This window comes from Pseudochaenichthys georgianus, chromosome 16 (genome assembly GCF_902827115.2).
Source record: "Pseudochaenichthys georgianus chromosome 16, fPseGeo1.2, whole genome shotgun sequence".
NCBI classification, from domain to species: Eukaryota; Metazoa; Chordata; class Actinopteri; order Perciformes; family Channichthyidae; genus Pseudochaenichthys; species Pseudochaenichthys georgianus.
In genome coordinates, this window is record NC_047518.2 from 11,064,877 (window position 1) to 11,084,698 (window position 19,822).

The 19,822-nt window shown below is 43.0% G+C and overlaps 2 protein-coding genes across 4 annotated transcripts; one reads left to right on the forward strand and one right to left on the reverse strand.

Annotated features, from left to right (window-relative positions):
* Window positions 1–527: 527 nt before the first annotated feature.
* ppox (protoporphyrinogen oxidase) lies at window positions 528–12,383 on the forward strand. Of its 3 annotated transcripts, none has more exons than XM_034103463.1 (13): window positions 528–615; window positions 1,817–1,960; window positions 2,313–2,447; window positions 2,605–2,720; window positions 4,824–4,956; window positions 5,124–5,268; window positions 5,457–5,650; window positions 6,436–6,496; window positions 8,546–8,664; window positions 8,885–8,998; window positions 11,298–11,447; window positions 11,598–11,640; window positions 11,735–12,383. In XM_034103463.1, the coding sequence occupies exons 2-13, from the start codon at window positions 1,877–1,879 to the stop codon at window positions 11,869–11,871; spliced, it is 1,431 nt and encodes a 476-aa protein (XP_033959354.1). In that variant the 5' UTR covers window positions 528–615; window positions 1,817–1,876; the 3' UTR covers window positions 11,872–12,383. The 3 variants fall into 3 exon arrangements, with proteins under 3 accessions (XP_033959354.1, XP_033959355.1, XP_033959356.1); XM_034103464.1 differs by having other exon boundaries at window positions 1,871–1,960; XM_034103465.1 differs by having other exon boundaries at window positions 1,874–1,960.
* Window positions 12,384–12,479: 96 nt separating this feature from the next.
* rbm42 (RNA binding motif protein 42) lies at window positions 12,480–18,689 on the reverse strand. Its single transcript, XM_034102494.2, has 12 exons — window positions 18,329–18,689; window positions 18,032–18,088; window positions 17,193–17,322; window positions 16,937–17,003; window positions 15,245–15,307; window positions 14,932–15,086; window positions 14,635–14,805; window positions 14,381–14,515; window positions 13,870–13,987; window positions 13,304–13,401; window positions 12,787–12,883; window positions 12,480–12,701 (listed from the first exon to the last, which is right to left on the reverse strand). Exons 2-12 carry the CDS (start codon window positions 18,085–18,087, stop codon window positions 12,589–12,591), a joined length of 1,203 nt encoding a protein of 400 aa, XP_033958385.1. The 5' UTR covers window position 18,088; window positions 18,329–18,689; the 3' UTR covers window positions 12,480–12,588.
* Window positions 18,690–19,822: the final 1,133 nt, after the last annotated feature.

Here is a 19,822-nt window from a genome sequence, read left to right on the forward strand (position 1 = left end):
AACTAAGTCATAGTTTCTTAAAACTTCACATGAGGGCCTTAAAGGGTGAGTTGGGTGATAAACTAGCGAGAAGTGCATTGCTAAAGGAAAACATGTCCAGTTTCACTTGGAAATAAATGATTGAGAAGAAAGTAATGGAAATGCGGCAGAACTGGTAGGAGGAAGACCATAAAGAAAGAGGGCCAATCACCAATTACAGAAAATAGAAATTAGAACGATCTTTAAAGAAAGGAGGGAGGAAATAGTCATAACTAGACTCAAGTTGAATCGCACAGGATTAAATGGCACCATTTTGTATTGAGGAAAAGTGACAGTGAGTATTGGAACTGAGTAAAGAAAATGTGGGAAATATATTAAATTACACCGTGTTTGAAACAGAAAAGCTAAATGGTGAAGTTTGAGGCAATGCTTGGATGAACAGAAGGGGGGGGGGGGTGTAGGATTTAAGAACAACCAGTAAGAAGAAGAATAAAACAAGTGACGATACACACTAGCGTACAGTAGGTGGCGGTATGCACCTGTAGCTGTTTGCGACCCGCGAAAAAATCCACAGAAGAAGAAGAATGTTGTGGCGCTTATGTGATACTCTTCGTTCGTCCTGCGCCTAAAACAAAGGTAACACCGTGACCTTTTATTCTCTTTCCATCACTATCATTAAGTCAGTGTCAGTGTTGGTGTGTGTGTTTGATAGCTGTCTGCGAAGTCTGTATCCTTTTAGCAATGATACAGTCATCCTGTGTGTGTGTTACATATGCTGTGTAACTAACTGTGTCTGCAGCAGGTACAGCTCCCTGTGCTACTGACAGCACTAACCAGCCTCCACAAGTTCACTTCCGATATACATTTCATTTTCTTTTTCTTTAATAGGAGCCTCTTTTATAATATATATTATATATATATATATATAACAATATGCAAACAGTATAGTCCTCCCTGTTCAGCTTCTCTGAGCTGCCCTCATAGTACTACAGTTTTACACAGGACCTTTTATGGCACCATTATATGTCATTAACTTGCACATACATGTGGCCTGACAATGCGAGTTGGACAGGAAGCTATGGAAGTTAGTAGGCTACTATTAAATATGAGCAAAGGTGGGAAAAGTACCAAAGTAATATAAAAAGTACCACGGTGTGGAATACTCTGTTACAAATAAAAGTCCTGCTATCAAAATATTACTCAGGTAAAAGTAGCAAAGTCATCAAAATATACTTAAAGTACTACAAGCAGAAGTGGTAATTCTGCAGAATGATATATGATATGTTTTATAATGATTGATCATTAAAGTGTTATCAAAGCTGGTAAAGGGTAGCTTGTGAATTTACTCCAGGTGGAACTAAAGTCTGATTTAACACTTGATTATAGTTCAATCCAAATATGCAAAGTAACTAAAGGTATTAAATAAATGAAGTGGAGTAAAAGTACACCATTTACCTCTCAATTGTATTTGGGTAGAAGTACAAAGTAGCAACACATGAGACAACAAAAAGTACAAGTATGTCAAAATTGTACTTAAGTACAGTACTTGAGTAAATATATGCCACTGGAAATATGAGATATTACATCCTTGGTGCAAAGAGCAAATATGGGTGAGACTAAAAGCAGGAACTGTGACAGGTATGCAACATATTATGGGGACTCAGAATATTAAATGAGTACTTATTACAATTATTATTGATATTAGTATTATTATCTCTATCTATTATTAATATCTGCAGTTTTACCTAAATGAAACTGTCATGGATGCTAGAAGTGCAGCTGACCTCAGGACAGTTGGTCAGACAGCACAGTGCTGAGTCATTATCTGTTTCAACAGGCTGCGTTCAGCAGACACACCCGGCAGATCTGAACTCTGATCTGTGTTTGCCAGCAGCCAATGACTACAGTTGCAGTACTCGGAGGGGGGATTGGGGGTTTGGCAGCATCCTACTACCTATGCAAGAGTCCCCAGGTTACCAAGGTAACACACACACACACACACACACACACACACACACACACACACACACACACACACACACACACACACACACACACACACACACACACACACACACACACACACACACACACACACACACACGCGCGCACACACTATCTTTAACTAGGGCCTTCTTCAGTGAGGAAAGTGATTGGTGCCTTGGAAGAATAACTGCAGGGAGGGAAATATTTGATGTGGAAAATATTGAAAATAAACCACAGGACTAAACATAATAAGATTTACCTGAAACACCGCACCACTGCATTTGACTACATTTGTCTTACCTTTCTGTGTATGTTTCACGTTTCAAACACACGTTTTTTTCCTCCAGGTAATTGTTCTTGAGTCCAGCAGTCGCTTCGGAGGTTGGCTGAGCTCCACCAGGAGGTCGGATGGCGCCGTGTTTGAACATGGACCCAGAGGGATCCGACCTGCGGGGGCAGTGGGACGCAACACCCTCAATATGGTACGGTAAAAGGAACTTAGGAATCTTTTAAAGTTTACGGAAGGTATAACTTTATCTATATCCAGGAAACTGTTGTTGAGATGCAGGCAGATACGGGTAGGGATTGAAGGGTTCTGAAGACCCAGTAGTGAATTTTCTGTGTGATGTGTGTGTTTAGGTCGATGATCTGGGTCTCGGCGGGGAGATTCTGCCGGTCGACTACAGCCATGTTGCCTCTAAGAACAGATATGTGTACGTGAACAAACAGCTGCACAGGATGCCTTCAGGGATAAGGTGAGACTGTAGAAAAGTGTTGTGCCATGACAGGCCATTCACCGATAATGACATACAACAGGGATAACACCTCCCTGCTGAGTAGCTAGGGAATGCATTGGACCTTCATGAGCTGTGTGATCGTACCTGGTACAGTGGCTGCAGAACTGTCTGAATCAGTGGCGGCGCTAGGGGGTGGCTACTTGGGCTCAAGCCCCGGATGTTTTCTGAAAAGCCCCGGAGTAATGTGCAGTACCGGAGTCCACCAGAGAGGCATCCGCTGCGGGACATTAGCCTGCATACTGCGTAGCCTGCCCTGAAGTAGAAGTGATCCTTCCTAGTGCCTGACGTGTTTTAAGCTAATCAGTGACGTGCGGTGAGGTTCATGGCTGGTGAGGCCCTCACTCTTTCAGAGTCAGATTTACAAATATTATATTTTGACCTTAATCGAAATATTCGGTTATTTTCAAAAGCTTTTTTAGTCTGATACTTCGATTCATTTTAAACAGACCGTTCAACAAAAGGATACCCAAAATCTAAACATTGGATTGTTCTTTCTTAGTAAGATCCCATTGTCATTACAATGGGGGTCTTACCTTGACTTGAAGATGAAGTCCATGCTATCCTTCTGGACAACAATCTCCATTACTTTTTTGTAAAAGTCCTCCTTATCTTCCTCTAGTTTCAAAAGTCTAGTTTGTTGTTTGCGTCTACCGTCTCTGCGTAGAATAACAGTAGCAACAAGAACCTGTGGGCTCACTTGCGCCCCCTTCAGTGCGGCAGAGGTTGTGGCTGCCTCCCCTGGTGCTTTTTTCATTGCCGTTGTATGATGAGACCAGCGAGCCTAAATATCATATATACGTGAAATAAGTTATTTCGAGACTATGGATGGCGAGGATAAATGTAATAAAGGGATCTACAAACATTACATTGGTGACATACAGTGAGATGGTGCAGGCATGCGCTTAGGGCCCGCTTTCCAGCCAGTTTCTGTGGGGTGACGCATTCTGAGGTGAGGCAGAGCTCATCTGTGCCTCACCTCACCCCACAGTAACTGGCTTGAGCGCGCTCACAAAATAAGTGCCCGCGTTAAATTAGTGCCTGCGCTCCAGCCAGTTACTGTGGGCTTACGAGAGGCAGAGCACGTCCCTGCCTCACTTCTCATCGCTACCCGTAGTTGTAGCGGAGCTCGGCAAATTTGCTGATTTTGACTATAAAAAGCGATTGGAATCAAACAGAAATCACATTTACAACACAGATCAGTGGAGACATTTTATTATTATTACTATTTAGTTTTTCTTTAGTTGTTTTTCCGTTACATTGGAGTATGACAGGTGAGGCTCTGCCTCCCCTGACTGCACGTCGCTGAAGCTAATAACCTATACAGTTATGGATATTAGAAAGTTATTGTCATTGAAGCAGGCGCCACAAGCTGCAGCAGCAGCAGCAGCAGTATCAGCAGCTGACAACAATGTCATCACCAGCAGTGAAGAAATGGATGATGTTTGTGAATCTAATGGTGATATCTGCGCTCTGGCTGACTGAGTAAGAAGTGAAAAAGAGTGATTTAATGTTATAGCTAGTAAACATGGAGTAACCACACAAAGTATACCCTTATATGTTAGTATGTATACAGAACATGACTAAAAATTATCCTAAGATGTAACGTTAACCCTTCATACCTCAGTCTACTTTTAAGACACTAAAATAACGTATTCCATTTTTTATTTTGTTTTCGCGCGTCGAATTATACCGGCTCTCGTTTCAGTACACATAACAACGGAACTGACAGGCAACCCTCTGAATCAGACTCCGATTGGCTGTGACTGCCCCCGGACCCCCCGAGAGGAGGCGACGAGCCCCTAAAGGATGTTCGGCCCACCCCCCACTTATAAAAAATAGCACTGTACCCCTTCCCCCCCCAACAACTCCTGGGCTAAGCCCCGGATCTCCTACAATCCTAAATCCGCCACTGGTCTGAATGTTCAGTTAAAGGTGAAATGGACATGATGGTGACATTACAAGGACATTTCGGTTGCTAACTAACAATCTGATCCTTTGCCTGATTAATTAATTAATTTCTATTTCTCTCTCTCTCTTCCCATCTCTTCGTCTCTCTTTCAGTGGACTTCTGCGCACTGTGCCCCCTTTCTCTCGTCCCCTACTGTTGAGCGTTGCCAAGGAGATACTAGTGAGGAAAGGCAAGGAGGACGACGAGTCCATCCATTCATTTGTTTCTCGGAGGCTTGGAAAGGAGGTGAGGGGATCAGAATGATCTTTCTCAAAGAATATATAGGATAGACTTACATAAGATGAACTCATTAACCAGAATGAAATCAGATTCACTTTTATTTGACACCAGTAGTCTGTCTCATGTGGTGATAAATACTGCCATTGTCTGACCTTTCCTTCCTCTGTGTGCAGCTGGCAGACATAGCTGTGGACAGTTTGTGTCGGGGTGTGTTTGCGGGCGACTGCAGGAAGTTGAGCGTGCGTTCTTGTTTCCCTGTCCTGTTCAATGCAGAGCAGCGCAGAGGCTCTCTGACGCTGGGCATGCTGCTGGGCTCAGGTACCGCTGCTACACTCTTGTTTTATTTTTTTGTTATGTGAGGGGAACACAATGTACGCTCTCATACAAGCACCTTAAAGAGGCCCTATTACGCTTTCTGGGTTTTCCCTTCAGCTCAGTGAGAGTCATGGTGGTATAACATTGTCTGGAATCTGTGCCTTATAAAGTTGTATGTGTGAAACGTGCAGGTCCCACTCCAGCGCTCCCCCCCGGCCCTCTGGCTCAGAGATCCCAGACAGAGTCGTGGGCCCAGTGGTCTCTGCGCAGTGGGATGCAGTCCTTCCCAGAATCCCTCAGTGCGTTCCTCCAACAGAGCGGCAGAGTGCAGCTGCACAGAGACGCTGGCGTGCAGCACATCACTCCTGCAGCCTCTGGGTGGAAGGTCAGTGAGGAGGAGACTCAACCTTTAACTCTGCAGTGTTTGCTCTCCAGAGGGGCAGATCTGGAAATCTCCTTCTTAAGAGGGACACATTCCAGATTACTGAACCTTTTTCAAACCAAAGGGTTAACGGAAAAATCTCTAAATGTGGGTTTAAAGAATATAGGAAGTATTAAATATGTTGTGTTCGTACATTTTGTACAATAATAATAATGGGTTTCATTTATAAAGCACTTCATATTTGACTTCAAATCCCGAAGTGCTACAAGCAGTGAGCATGAACAGTATAAAAACATTACACAACACGGTAGAATTAATAAAAAGCAATAAAAACAAACAATTAAAATAAAAGGGTGGTAATAAATAAACATATTGTCCCCCTTATGATGATTAGTTATAACATTAGTTAGCCCCTGACTTATCTAATATAATCATTAATGTTGTTACTTTGTGAAAGACACCCTGACTTCCTGCTCCTACACCACTTTAACTTCATTACCTACGATACCATCTGTCCCTTTCAGCTTATTATTTGTTAACACGGTGTCGTAAGAACAAAAAGACAATATGCTTTTTATTTAGGATATTTATTAGGATTCTCCTTGATTATTTTGTTTAGGTATAGTACTTGAAGCTAATTGAATTGATGTGAATTGCTATATTTAATGGTTATTCTGTGGTGCTACATATTTGTGTAATACACATCTAATGTCTTTCTAATACACGTTTTATTGTGATAAAAGACTGTGTGTGTGTGTGTGTGTGTGTGTGTGTGTGTGTGTGTGTAGATCGAATTAGAGGATGGGGTCATATCAGCTGACCACATCATCTCTGCAATGCCTGCTAAAGGTAATTTGTCTTACATGAACACAGAAGAGAATTCATGATATGCCACACACACACACACACACACACACACACACACACACACACACACACACACACACACACACACACACACACACACACACACACACACACACACACACACACACACACACACACACACACACACACACACACACACACCTCTTCTGTGGTACCTTCTGCAACAGTAGGGGTCTCATGATGACACACACAATCTAAAAGCACGACATACAGTGCATCTGGAAAGTATTCATACCCCTTAACTTTGTTCACAATTTGTTATGTTACAGCCTTATTTCTAAATGGATTAAATTCATTTTTGTTCTCAATGTCCCACACACAATACCCCATAATGACAAAGCAACAACGTTTTTAAAGAATTTTTTGCAAATGTGTTAAAAATAATCAAATGAAATATCACATGTACATAAGTATTCACACCCTTTGCTTTGACACTGAACATTGAGCTCCGGCGCATCCCGTTTCCACTGATCATCCTTGAGATGTTTCTATAACTTGACTGGAGTCCACCTTGTGGTAAACTAAATGGATTGGACATGACTTGGAAAGGAACACACCTGTCTATATGAGGTCCCACAGCTGACAGTGCATATCAGAGCACACACCAAGTCATGAGGTCCAAGGAATTGTCTGTGGACCTCAGAGACAGGATTGTATCAAGGCACGGATCTGGGGAAGGGTACAGAAAAATGTCTGCAGCATTGAACGTCCCAACGAGCACAGTATTATTATCATTTGCAAATGGAAGCTGTTTGAAACCACCAGGGCTCTTCCGAGAGCTGGCTGCCCAAACCAAGCCATGGGGGAGAAGGGCCTTAGTCAGAGAGGTGACCAAGAACCCGGTGGTCACTCTGACAGAGCTCCAGTGTTCCTCTGTGGAGATGGGAGAACCCTCTAGAAGGACAACCATCTGTGCAGCACTCCACCAATCAGGCCTTATAGAGTAGCCTGAAGGAAGCCAACGACACATGAAAGCCCACATGGAGCACCGAGAGGACTCTCAGACCATGAGAAACAAATTGTCTGGTCTGATGAAACCAAAATGGATCTCTTTGGCCTGAATGCCAAGCATCATGTCTGGAGGAAAGTAGGCCCCGCTCATCACCTGGCCAACACCACCCCTACAGTGGAGCATGGTGGCTGCAGCATCCTGCTGTGGGGTGTTTTTCAGCAGCAGGAACTGGGAGACCAGTCAGGATCAAGGGAACGATGAATGCAGCAATGTACAGAGAGATCCTTGATGAAAACCTGCTCCAGAGCGCTCTGGACCTCAGACTGGGGCGAAGGTTCACCTTTCAACAGGACAACGACCCAAAGCACACAGCCACGATAACAAAGGAGTGGCTTCGGGACAAGTCTGTGAATGTCCTCGAGTGGCCCAGCCAGAGCCCAGACTTGAACCGGATTGAATATCTCTGGAGAGATCTGAAAATGGCTGTGCACTGACGCTCCATCCAAGCTGATGGAGCTTGAGACGATCTGCAAAGAAGAATGGGAGAAACTGCCCAAAGATAGGTGTGCCAAGCGTGTAGCATCAGACTCAAGGAGACTTGAGGCTGTAATGGCTGCCAAAGGTGCTTCAACAAAGTATTGAGTTAAGGGTGTGAATACTTATGTATGTGATATTTGAGTGTTTTCTTTTTAATTAATTTACAAAAAGTATTTTAAAACTGTTTCCACTTTGTCATTATTATGTATTGTGTCTCGAATGTTGAGAAAACAAATGAATTTAATCCATTTTGAAATATGGCTGTAACATAACAAAATGTGTAAAAAGTGAAGGGGTATGAATACTTTCCGGATGCCCTGTATCTGTCGCCTGCAGCTGGTTTAAATGGCATAGTGTTTGAGCAGTTCAATTACAAATGCCTTACACTTGCTGCAACAAAATAATAAACATAGTGGTGCGCAGTTTTCTATGTGTGAAATATCCAAATAATTTAAGTAATTTTAACACGGTAGAATCCACACAAAAACAGCAAGAAAAACAAAGTAATCTCTCTCCCCCAGCCCTCTCCTCCATCCTGCCCCCCTCCTGTCAATCTCTCAGCCAGCTGCTGCAGGACATCTCCATGGTTACGGTTGCTGTGGTAAATCTGGAGTATGAGGGTTCCATCCTGCCTGTCACGGTGAGAGCTGCAGTCAGACACACAGCACTTTGAATGGAGTGTTCAGGGACCATTAGTGGTAGAAGATGACTGAGTCCAAGAAAGAAATCTGTGCTCAGCAACATGTGTCATAAACAAACCGTCCTGTTGTCGAAGCATCCCTCTCACTGTGATGTCTTAGTGACCACACCCCATAACCATTTCAAAAGCAGTGTTTGTGACATTGTTTTCTGTGTGACAGGGCTTCGGTCACCTGATTCCATCTTCAGAGAATCGAGGTGTTCTCGGGGTCGTCTACGACTCAGTTCCCTTCCCTCAACACAACAGACCTGAAGGACACACAACAAGACTGACGGTACACACACACACACACACACACACACACACACACACACACACACACTGTAATATGTCTCATAATGAAACACATGATCATAAGCTCTGTTGTTGAATGATAATGGACTACTTATATAAAGCTTTATTAGGTATTTCCGACCCCTCAAAGCGCTTAACATACTAAGTGATTCACCCATCCATACCCACTACCCATGTACTGAGCAGTGCCACTCGCTCTCAAGGTTCAAGGTTTTTTATTTTGTCATACGAACATAGCTACAGTGTAGTTATGACGATTAAAATGTGTTGCACCTCCAACAGTGCAACACAATAAAACAGATAAACAGAAACATATAGTGCAAGTAAATAGTAAATACAGAAAGAAAAATAGTTTAAAAAAGTGAAATAGTGCAATAAGAGTCTATATGCAAGTTATTTGAATATATTATACGAATATTGGATAAATAGATAAATCATTTCTAAATAGCAGCCAGATGGATGTTGTTTCAACAGTTCAGGTGTTTAGCAGTCTTATAGCCTGTGGGATGAAACTGTCCCTGAGTCTGGTGGTTTTAGTCCAGATGCTGCGGTACCGCCTGCCAGACGGCAGCAGGCAGAACAGTTTGTGGCTGGGGTGATGGGGGTCTTTTGTAATCCTGAGGGCTTTCTTCCTGAGCCGCTGGGAGTAGAGGTCCTCCATGGATGGCAGCTCCGTCCTGGTGATGTTCTGTGCAGTTTTCACCAGCCTCTGTAAAGCCTTACGGTTGAGGGCGGTGCCGCTCCCGTACCAGGCCGTGATGCAGCCAGTCAGGATCCTCTCTAGGGAGCACCTGTAGAAGTCGCAGAGTATCCAGGAGTCCATGTTGAACCTCCTCAGCCTGCGGCGGAAGAAGAGTCGCTGTCGAGCTGTTTTGGTGATGGTGGTGGTGTGAAGAGTCCATGTCAGGTCCTCAGTGCTGTGGACACCGAGGAACCTGAAGCTGCTGACTCTACAGTAGTCCCATTGATGGAGATGGGGGCGTGACCCTCTCTCTAGGAACTAACACTCTCACATTCACCGTTGGCCATGCCATTGGGAGCAAGAGCTTCCAATCCTCTGTTTAAATAAAGTTAATTAGGTTATGACTCCATCCTCAGCTAGTGTTGAAAAACCCAAACCCAGGTTGTGTGGCCGCCCAGCAGAAAACATCTGATATATTACTGGGGTGAATGCTGAGTCAACACAGTAGCTCCTTTTTTTTTTTTTCTTTAAATGGAATGGACAATATTTCAAAAATAAAAGCCCCAGAATGTGATTGTACCCTAACGGGGAATACTCAGAACAGGGGCCATACCAAGTTCAGATGAGCCAGGGTTTCTCTGACTTGGCTGGCTCGACTAAACTCAGACTCCTAATCAGAGATCACAAGAACCAAGAAGCTGGTTATCAAGTGTTTTTGTGATCCCAGGCTCTCTACTCGGGCTCTGTGTGGTTCTCATGAAAGGGGGCGTTTGAAATACAGTATAAGGCAATCTGTTTAATCAAATTAGAGAGGAATGCTAGAAGTGTACTTATCAGTAAGTAATATATTGTATTAACCACGGTGCGATCTGTGCCAACTGCACATTTTACAGCTCTTAAAACTTCATTTAAACAATATACTCAATCTGCATTTAGGTCTGACACTCAATAATACTCAAAGAATCAAAATAAAGAATATGTTAAAACTAATTTATGTTTTGGCCAGATTGTGAAATAAAACGTATTGAAATGTATACCAATAGGCTAATACATGTTCCAATGGGCTTTCGATTAGCTGCAATTGACCAGCAGTGTAATATGGACTTCGCATATCAGGACGAGTCAGGAAAACACATAAGTGGCAAAATGATGATTGGAAAAGATTATACTGTATTCCATATGCAAGTGTACGTCATACTGATGTAAAATAGTAAATTATAAATGTATGCCACCTGTGAATTTATAAGAGGTATATCTTAGAGCAAGTGTGGGCAAATGTTTAGATAACACCAGAGGAGATATTTTATGAATATTATAAAATACACTCAACTAAAGAGATGAAAGAAACTGAAACAAATGAATATACAATGATGCCGTCGGTTAAAATACAGACATCATAAACAGTATTCTTGTTCAGATTTCTTTGTTCAGAATTGAGTTATATTTTCTGATTTCAAGCCTAATCTCTGAACATAACCATGTGGGGATCGGGTCTGCAGCAGAAGTTGCCATGGTGATCTTGCCCTGTTACGGTAACACACTAATCTTCACACACACTCCAGTCATCTGGCTAACCTGAGGTTGCCTTGTCTTCCAGGTGATGATGGGCGGGGCCTGGTTCCAGGAAGTGTTTGGGTCCCCAGAAACTGTAACCGATGAGTGTCTTTTAGCGAGAGCCACTGAGGCGGTGCGGAGCCAGCTGGGAGTCACCTCAGCACCCTGCTGGAGCTGGGTGGCCCTGCAGAAGGTACAGCACCAGTGTGTGGAGATACACCCGTTTCTAAGTCCTGTCGGAAATGCATTTAGGATTCTGTGACATCCGTTATAATATTTGTCATCTCAAAACAAACTGCATGTTTTTAATAGTGATGCAATCGTGCTGTTCTTCTCTCTTCAGGACTGCATACCTCAGTATTATATGGGACATTTTCGAAAAGTTGGTGAGTATTGACTCACACGTTAAAAATGCTCACAAGTTGTGGTGAAGCATTGTTTTTTTTTTTTTTTTTTAAATCCGTCTAATTTTCTTTACAGAGTCCATGCGTCACTTGATAAAGGAGAACAACCTATCGCTATCTCTGATTGGTTGCTCGTATGATGGAGTGTCAGTGAATGATGTCATCTTTAGTGGACGGACAGCTGCGGAGGAGTTGATAGGAGCTGCAGTTTGATGGAGCTGGTCGCCACGGGAACAGAACAGCCAGTGTTGCTCCTCAGGTGTGAGAGCAAAGAAGATATTTTGATAATGACGTTGGGAGTACAATTTCTTTTTTCAAACCCATTCAACATGAATTGTTACTCGTGTATCATCAGTGACCAGTGGACATGTTGTGTGTGGATCAGTGCAGTCATGCTACAGCGCTGCATCAAGCCTCACCTGGGCATGCCAACACTGATCATACATTATGCTGAAGGTACCACAGTGTAGAATTCAGATGAAAGTGTAATATTCTCACATCATAAAAGAATGAAGATGTGTTCATGTTGAAATGCTCAATGATAGAGATTATTGCCCACCTGATGCCCACTGAAGACTCGCACTTTAAGTAAAGCCTCATTTGTCCCGTCCCCTCATTACTTGAAACTGATGGGCAATATGACCTGACTTCAAATGATTTTCATATTATTCTGTCATTGCATCCGTGTTGGTATTTTGGGCTCATGAATAAAAGGGAAAGACTGATTTGTATTTGAAGTAGCATTCTTTCACCTCATGTCGCAAGATGATGTAAATACAGCAACTCCTACAGTACTTCAATGAGTAACACAGCCAGTCAAATTGAAAGTGACCATATCAAGAACTAAGAAATGGTTTCATTTAATGAAAAAAAAAAAGAGTGAAAGCATTTACAATGTCATACTTGTACACCGAGCAGCACACACAGTCTCTACCGGAGGCCCAGCTTCTTCTTCTCTTTCTGCTTCTTGCGTACCGTTTCCATGTTGCGGTCCCTCCACATGCTCTTCCTCAGTTTGATGGGACGACTGCCGACGTACTTCCCTGGAAATCACAGAGCAGAGGAAGAATTTAGTACGACTGTTGCCTTCACCCACTGGATCCTCAAAGACATGAATAAAGGACTGACCGTTCATCTCTCTCATGGCTCTGACGTAGTCGTTGGGATCTTTGAAGCTGACGAAGCCGTAGCCTTTAGTCTTGCCTGTTCGTTTGTCTCGCACCACCTGACGACAATCATTCTTATTATTTATGTGTCCACTACATACACAGAGCCGAGAAACAGACACATCATCGACTCTGTTAACGGCTCAGTGAGCAAAGGCCATATGCCAAGGAAGTCTGCAAACTGGGAAAGCTATTTAACTTCATGTATCTGGGTTCATTATCCGTCTCTCACATATATATATATATCCTGCTTTTGCCTCCGGCATTACTCAATTATTTGTTTTGCAGTAACAACATTTACCTGCCTGATCAAATGTTGTCATGTTCAGAATGTCTCCGATAAGCTTAAATAATACACGTTGTATTCGCATGAATTCATGGGGCTGGTGAGTAAAATGCCCTGATAGGAAAAGATGTTATTTTTTAAGTAATTAGTGCCTTAGAGTGAAAACAGGATGAAAACAAAAGAAACGGCCAACCTTCGCTTTGAGGAAAGACGGGTATCTGCTGAAGGCTCTGGCCAATATGTCATCATTCACCTCATTGCCAAGATCACCGCAAAATATACGGAAATCATCTGCAAACATTTGAGAAAACAAGATTACACACACGTTAGCCTCATCCTGCAGCAGCCAATCAAAACAAAGAATTGTGATAACCAACCAAATATAAGCATTGGAAACAGTGACAGAAAACCCCAGTAGATATTCATTTTGAAAATGTTATAGTTTATTACAAAATGCAAATACATAAAGAGGGACTACAAAGCTGCAGTAGATGCACACGGCAGCCTCAGAGGTTTTACTGTGCAAACCTCTCCTGCTCAGACTCCAGATGGGCTGCTCACTTCAGAAAGCTATTCAGCATCTAACATGTCTAGTTGGTAAATGTATTGTGTTTTCTCATACTGCCTGTGCTGTAGCTCCTCTGTTCACCCTGTCTGAAACCAGAGCCCAGTCTGCTCTGATTGGTTACCTGGCAGGCTCTGTTGGGATTGGTCAACCGCTTAGAGATTTGTCTCCATCTTTATACTGATGTTTTGTACCTGATTCCCAGTCCAGCAGACTGGCGTCCTCCCAGCTGGTTCCTGCTGCCGTACGGATACACTTCTTCACCTTCTCCGACTTCCCTCGCTTCTTGTCCTCTGTAGCACTTTCTACAGGCTGACACACACACACACACACACACACACACACACACACACACACACACACACACACACACACACACACACACACACACACACACACACACACACACACACACACACACACACACACACACACACACACACACACACACACACACACACACACACACACACACACACACACACACAGTTTAAATAGCTTCACCAGCAGCAATCATACAGAGGAGGGGGGGGGAGTAATGTAGCCTGCTATATCATACTACAGATCAGCCTTAAAGTGAAATGTAACAGAGTTAAATGTCTGATCATTTCAGTGAAGCAGGCAGAGAAGAATTTCAGACTGTCCTAATGTAACTAGGGTAATAGGATTTATCAGGCGATACGGTACACAGAGGACTGTGTGTACCTCAGTGTGGGGGGGCTCGGGCTCAGGCATGCTGGGTCCGATAACCGTGCTGCTGTCTTCACGCTCCTTCTTGTCCAGTAGACCGGCTGCCATCACTGCTGCCTGCTGCTCTGCAACCCGCGCTGCCAGCTCCTCCTGAAGCCCAGCAGGAAATGCCTTCTTTACAACACAGTAACACACAACCCCAACAAACAGACAACCAAGGCATAACAAATGTAGAATTATTTGTAAGATATCAATCAAAAAGCAAATACCATTCTGGCCTGTCTCTGAGCTCTGACATCAATCCTTTTCTGTGCAGCGGGGGTGGGTGGAGCAGAGTACACGGTCGGTGCCGCCTGGATAATTGATGGGGTGGGTTTGATGGGAGGCGGGGGTCCCTGTCTTATGGGCGGAGCTGACCCCATGGAGACCATATCACGGACCTGAGAGAGAGAGAGAAGGAGCAGACGCAAGATTTACAATTTCACCCCATGTGGAAAACAATAAGCAATGGTGTTGACCGAGAGAAACGGCACAGTGTCATTTGGGTTTATAGGAAGAGTTGAGACCTGGGGGGGGGCAGCCATGTGTTGGAGGGGCTGAGGAGCACCCTGAAGTGATGGGCCCTGCATGGAAGGAGGCATCATCATGGGAGGAGGAGGAGGAGGCCGGGGCATAGGAGGTGCCATTGGAGGACCGCGCATCATCGGCATCCTCTGACCAACTGTCAACACAGGTAGAAGCAGAGGTTGACTCTTTGTCAACAACATCACAAACCCAAAGAGAGCTTCCATGAAAGAACGCATTTCCATGTCGGTCTGATTTATTGATTATCCCCAAAACATTACTTGGAACAATTCTCCTGAAAACTGCCAATCTTACCCGGTCTATGCAGGATATGAGGGACAAAGGCCGGTCTCAGCATGGGAAGACGCATGGGAGGGACTGGGACAGACAGGAGACACAGTGAGTGATGAACACGCGTAGGAAATAGCAAATGTTTACATTTTAAAGAGGACATATTACACAAATTCTCAGGTTCATATTTGTATTTAGTGTCTCTACTGCTACATGTCTCCATGCTCTAATGTTCAAAAAGCTCTTTATGTTTCCCATATTGCCTGTGCTGCAGCACCTCTTTTCACCCTCTGTCTGAAACCAGAGCCCAGTCTGCTCTGATTGGTTAGCTGGCCGGCTCTGCTGTGATTGTTCTACCACTTAGAGGCTGAAGTCGAATAGTCCATTTAGCTTAGGAACCTTCCTAAAGGAGTGAAATGACCCGGAAGTCCCTCAGTGGCAGCCATGATAAGTGCCGTTCGAATTCTCTAGAATGATGAGAATGAAAGGAAAGGAGGTTTCAAACTTCCTTTATCACCTCCTTTAGCTTAGGAACCACTGGATCTCCCTTGACGAGAGGAGAGGAGAACATGCTGCCCCACAATGCATTGCAGTCGCAGCATTTGCCGTCACTCAACAGTCGGCCGTTCACGGAAACAACCGATTATGAGAAATGATATCATGAAAGTTACGGTGCTTATTAAGCATTTTAAAACATAGGTGGTAAGTTGCCAAAGTGCTTTGTTTTGAACATTCATCAGTATTATAATCAAAAAGAGAAATATGAACGTTAGTTTTTACTGAAATGATCAAATAAAGTCAACATTTCAGTCTTTACTGAGCTGTGTGGGGTTTGTTCAACTTTTAAAAGATGTTTGAATGGTGATATACACAGTGATAGATGTTAAGGACTAACGTTTATAATAAATACATCTGTATTGATTTTAAGATCTTTTCATAGTTCATACAATCTTTGGGATCATTAGTATTAATGTGGACTGGAGGGAGAGGGAGACGAGCAGAAGTTTCACTTTCCTTTTTTATTTCAATTCCAACTTTGGTCCTGAAGAATATGTTTCTCTGTTGTCCACGTTCATAAAGCATAAGCATCAGAGCACGGTGCAGAGTCGCTAGATGAGTTACAGTAGTCCCTCGTTCTTATTAAACATCCATGTTGTAGTCCGCTGTATAGAAAACTGTGGTTTCCATAGTTTCCCCCCAGCAGCAGACGCACACAATGACGTCCGCTGGCGCATCATAAACACGTCGGATAGTGAAAGTGCATTCGGATTCTCTAAAGTACCGCAGTCTCTTCTCCTAAGTCCTTTTAAATTCTCCTATCCACTATCCCTTAACCCCGTGACGTTTCACTCAGAGGTCAAGGAATAGACGATAGGGTTAGAACTTAGGAGCTGATTTTTAAACTATCCGACTGCAGCCAGAGATGTTCCATCACTTAGCATAGCATTAACAATGTTTTGAAGTGCTAGCCAATAAAAGCACAAGTGTTACATAGTGATGTCACTATGTTAGAGAATTATACAACGGAGTCTAATAGAGGCGTTTCAGGCAGCCTCTTTAATATTTATTATGATTTGGGGGAAAAACGACATTAGATTGTTAGGTTAATTGCACTCTTTGGCACACCCCTAACTTTAAATGATGATGAGCAGAGTACTTCCTACATTGTATGCTAATGCAAAGCCTAGTTAAGGAATGCGGAGAGTTTATGTTCACCTGGACCGGCAAACACCGGGGGAGGACCAACAAAAGTAGCAGCTCTGGCATCTAATGTCTGCTGGACCTGAGAGAGTGAAGAGGGGGAGGGTCAGTAGACAAAATAATAGAATAATAATCTCAAGACATTGCCTCGATTAGTGGCTCTTTTTTCAGAAAGACGAAAAAGCATTTTTGTTTCCATAGATCTGTCACCTTACAGTGAGCAGGGTAGATAGGACATTACTATTCAGAATGATATTAGAAAAGCACAAACCTGATTGTAGGTGTTGGTGCCAATAATGGCTCGCATTACTGGGACAGAGAGAGCTACAGGTATTCCCTCTCCCGTCATAGGGGGGCTCCCCGATACTGCCACCGGACCACCAAGGACCTCCTGCTCAAAACTACAGCGAGACAGACATTGGTGAGAACATTCACAGTCTTGTATAGGGTGCGCTTCTAGTTAATTCCCTTCTGGGTGGAAGTAACATATTTTAAAAAAACAACACAAGAGCAAAAATAGAATTGCAGTCAAAGAAAAGCCAAGTGAAGTGGAGCCATAGAGTCAAACTGCAGAAAATACTACCAAAGCTAGAGGCTAAACACACATTTGGTTAAATTATCAAGATTGTTGGCAATGAATTCCTTTTTGATTGACTTACAGACTAATGAATGTATCCTATTAGCACTGATTTGGCATCATCAAAATGATCATGACCTATTAAAGAGTTTGTTGGGTTAAAACCTGGCATCGAAGCGTCCGTGTTACTATTTGTTTTATACATACAACATATGCTTGATGAAGGATACATCCTATCTGCAATCTGCCCCAGAGAGAGTACCCCTCCAATGCATTTCTTAGAATATGTGATCATTTAATCCGGTCATTGATTTTCCAAAGTGCCCTAATTCTCTCAACTGGAACATCTGACGTCACCAAAACATCATCAGCACAACAGATACACACTTGGGGTGTGAGCCGGAGAAGGCTTATCATCTGGGTGTTAGGACCACCTGATGTTCACCTAGAATATAATTGCTAGTGTGCTCGGTAGAACTAGTATTACACGTATGTGTTTTTGGAGAAGGGATCTTTGAAACGGTGGTACTCACAGAGCCATCTCAGCCTCCATCTCTTTCAGACGCTCCTCTCCCGACTTGAGCGCCATGCTGTGAGACGGAAACAAACAGAAAGCAGCCAAATAAAGTCTCAGTCAATACTGTGACCACTGAATACATAGATCAAATATGATCACTGCCAAACACCCCATTATTGTTAATACACCCACATAAACAGAAAGCGACCTTATAGATTGTAACGCACTTAGAAAAGGAACAGTAATAGTTTGCACTGTGAATCATTATATCAATTTCAATGATCACTTTAGGAACGTATTTACTAATACACACCTCTATAATGTAGACGCGTTTGATGTGAACTGTTACCTCTTGCAGACTAAGCTTACTTAACACACTTTTAAGGTTGTTTAACTAAGCTAAGTGGAGTTAGCAACACACCAGAAGAAGCTAAGCTAAGTTAGCAGTGGAGCTAGCTCTGCTGTATCAACCAGCACACCGCTAATGGTAGGGCTTAGCACTGGGTGGTCAATGTTACTAGGGCTGATAGTAAACCTACTGAACAAGAAGGGGAAAACATATTTAAATATAAAAAATAAGTCTGCAGTAGCTGCTCTGCTTCTTCTTCTCTTTCTTCTTCTTCTGCTTCTTCTTTGAGGTTTATTGGCGGTTTGCCCCTAACGATTAGATGCATCACTGCCACCTACTGTTCTGGAGGGGGAACCATTCTTCTTCTGCTTCTTCTTCTGCTTCTTCTTTGAGGTTTATTGGCGGTTTGCCCCTAACGATTAGATGCATCACTGCCACCTACTGTTCTGGAGGGGGAACCATTCTTCTTCTGCTTCTTCTGCTTCTTCTTCTTCTTCTTCTTCTTCTTCTTCTTCTTCTTCTTCTTCTTCTTCTTCTTCTTCTTCTTCTTCTTCTTCTTCTTCTTCTTCTTCTTCTATTCAATATTGTGGACTTATACCACTATGTTTACATTGTTTTAAATTCTTCCAATCAATCCTGTTTCACTCAAATACTTAATAATGGCCTTCCTAGTAGCTCTTACTCCCTCACCTTCTGTTCCCAGTGTCCCCATCAGGCTCCACTCCCTTCCTGCCTCTCTGACCCTCTCTGTTTTGTACATGTTGCAGTGTTATATGATGTGTTCCACATTTTCTTTCACTCCACACCCCCTGCATTCTTAAACTTCGCTTTTTCCCATTATAAACATTGTGCCATTTAATCCTGTATGATCCAGTCTGAGTCTAGTGATGGTGATCTCCTCCTGTCTGTAATAGACCTTTAATATGACTGATTTCTGTAACTTGTGGTATCTCCTCCCTTTCTGATCTTCCTCCCACCTTTTCTGCCATATTTCCATACCCTTCTTCTGAATTATTGCTTTTCCTTCTCCTTTTCCAAGTAAAACTGGTATTGCTATTTCCTTCTGTAACGCATCTTTTGCTAACTTATCAGCATGCTCATTCCCTTGAACCCCCTCATGTGCAGGCACCCAGCATAACTGCACATCTATTCCCCTCCTCTGAAGTCTCAATAAGCAGTGGTTAAGTTAAATGATTACATCTTCTCTAACAGTTATTGTGGACTGTATGCTTTCCAAAGCAGATAGTGAGTCTGTGCATATCACTGCCCTATCAGACCTCTTCAACCCATTGTAGCCCAATAATTGCTGCGAGTATTTCTGCTGTATAAACTGATAAGTTATTTGACACTCGTTTTGAGATTGATATTTTGAATTCTGGTATATACACGGCACGCCTATCCCCCACACATTCTTGCTTCTTAGATCCATCTGTATAAATGTGTAGGTAATTGTAATAC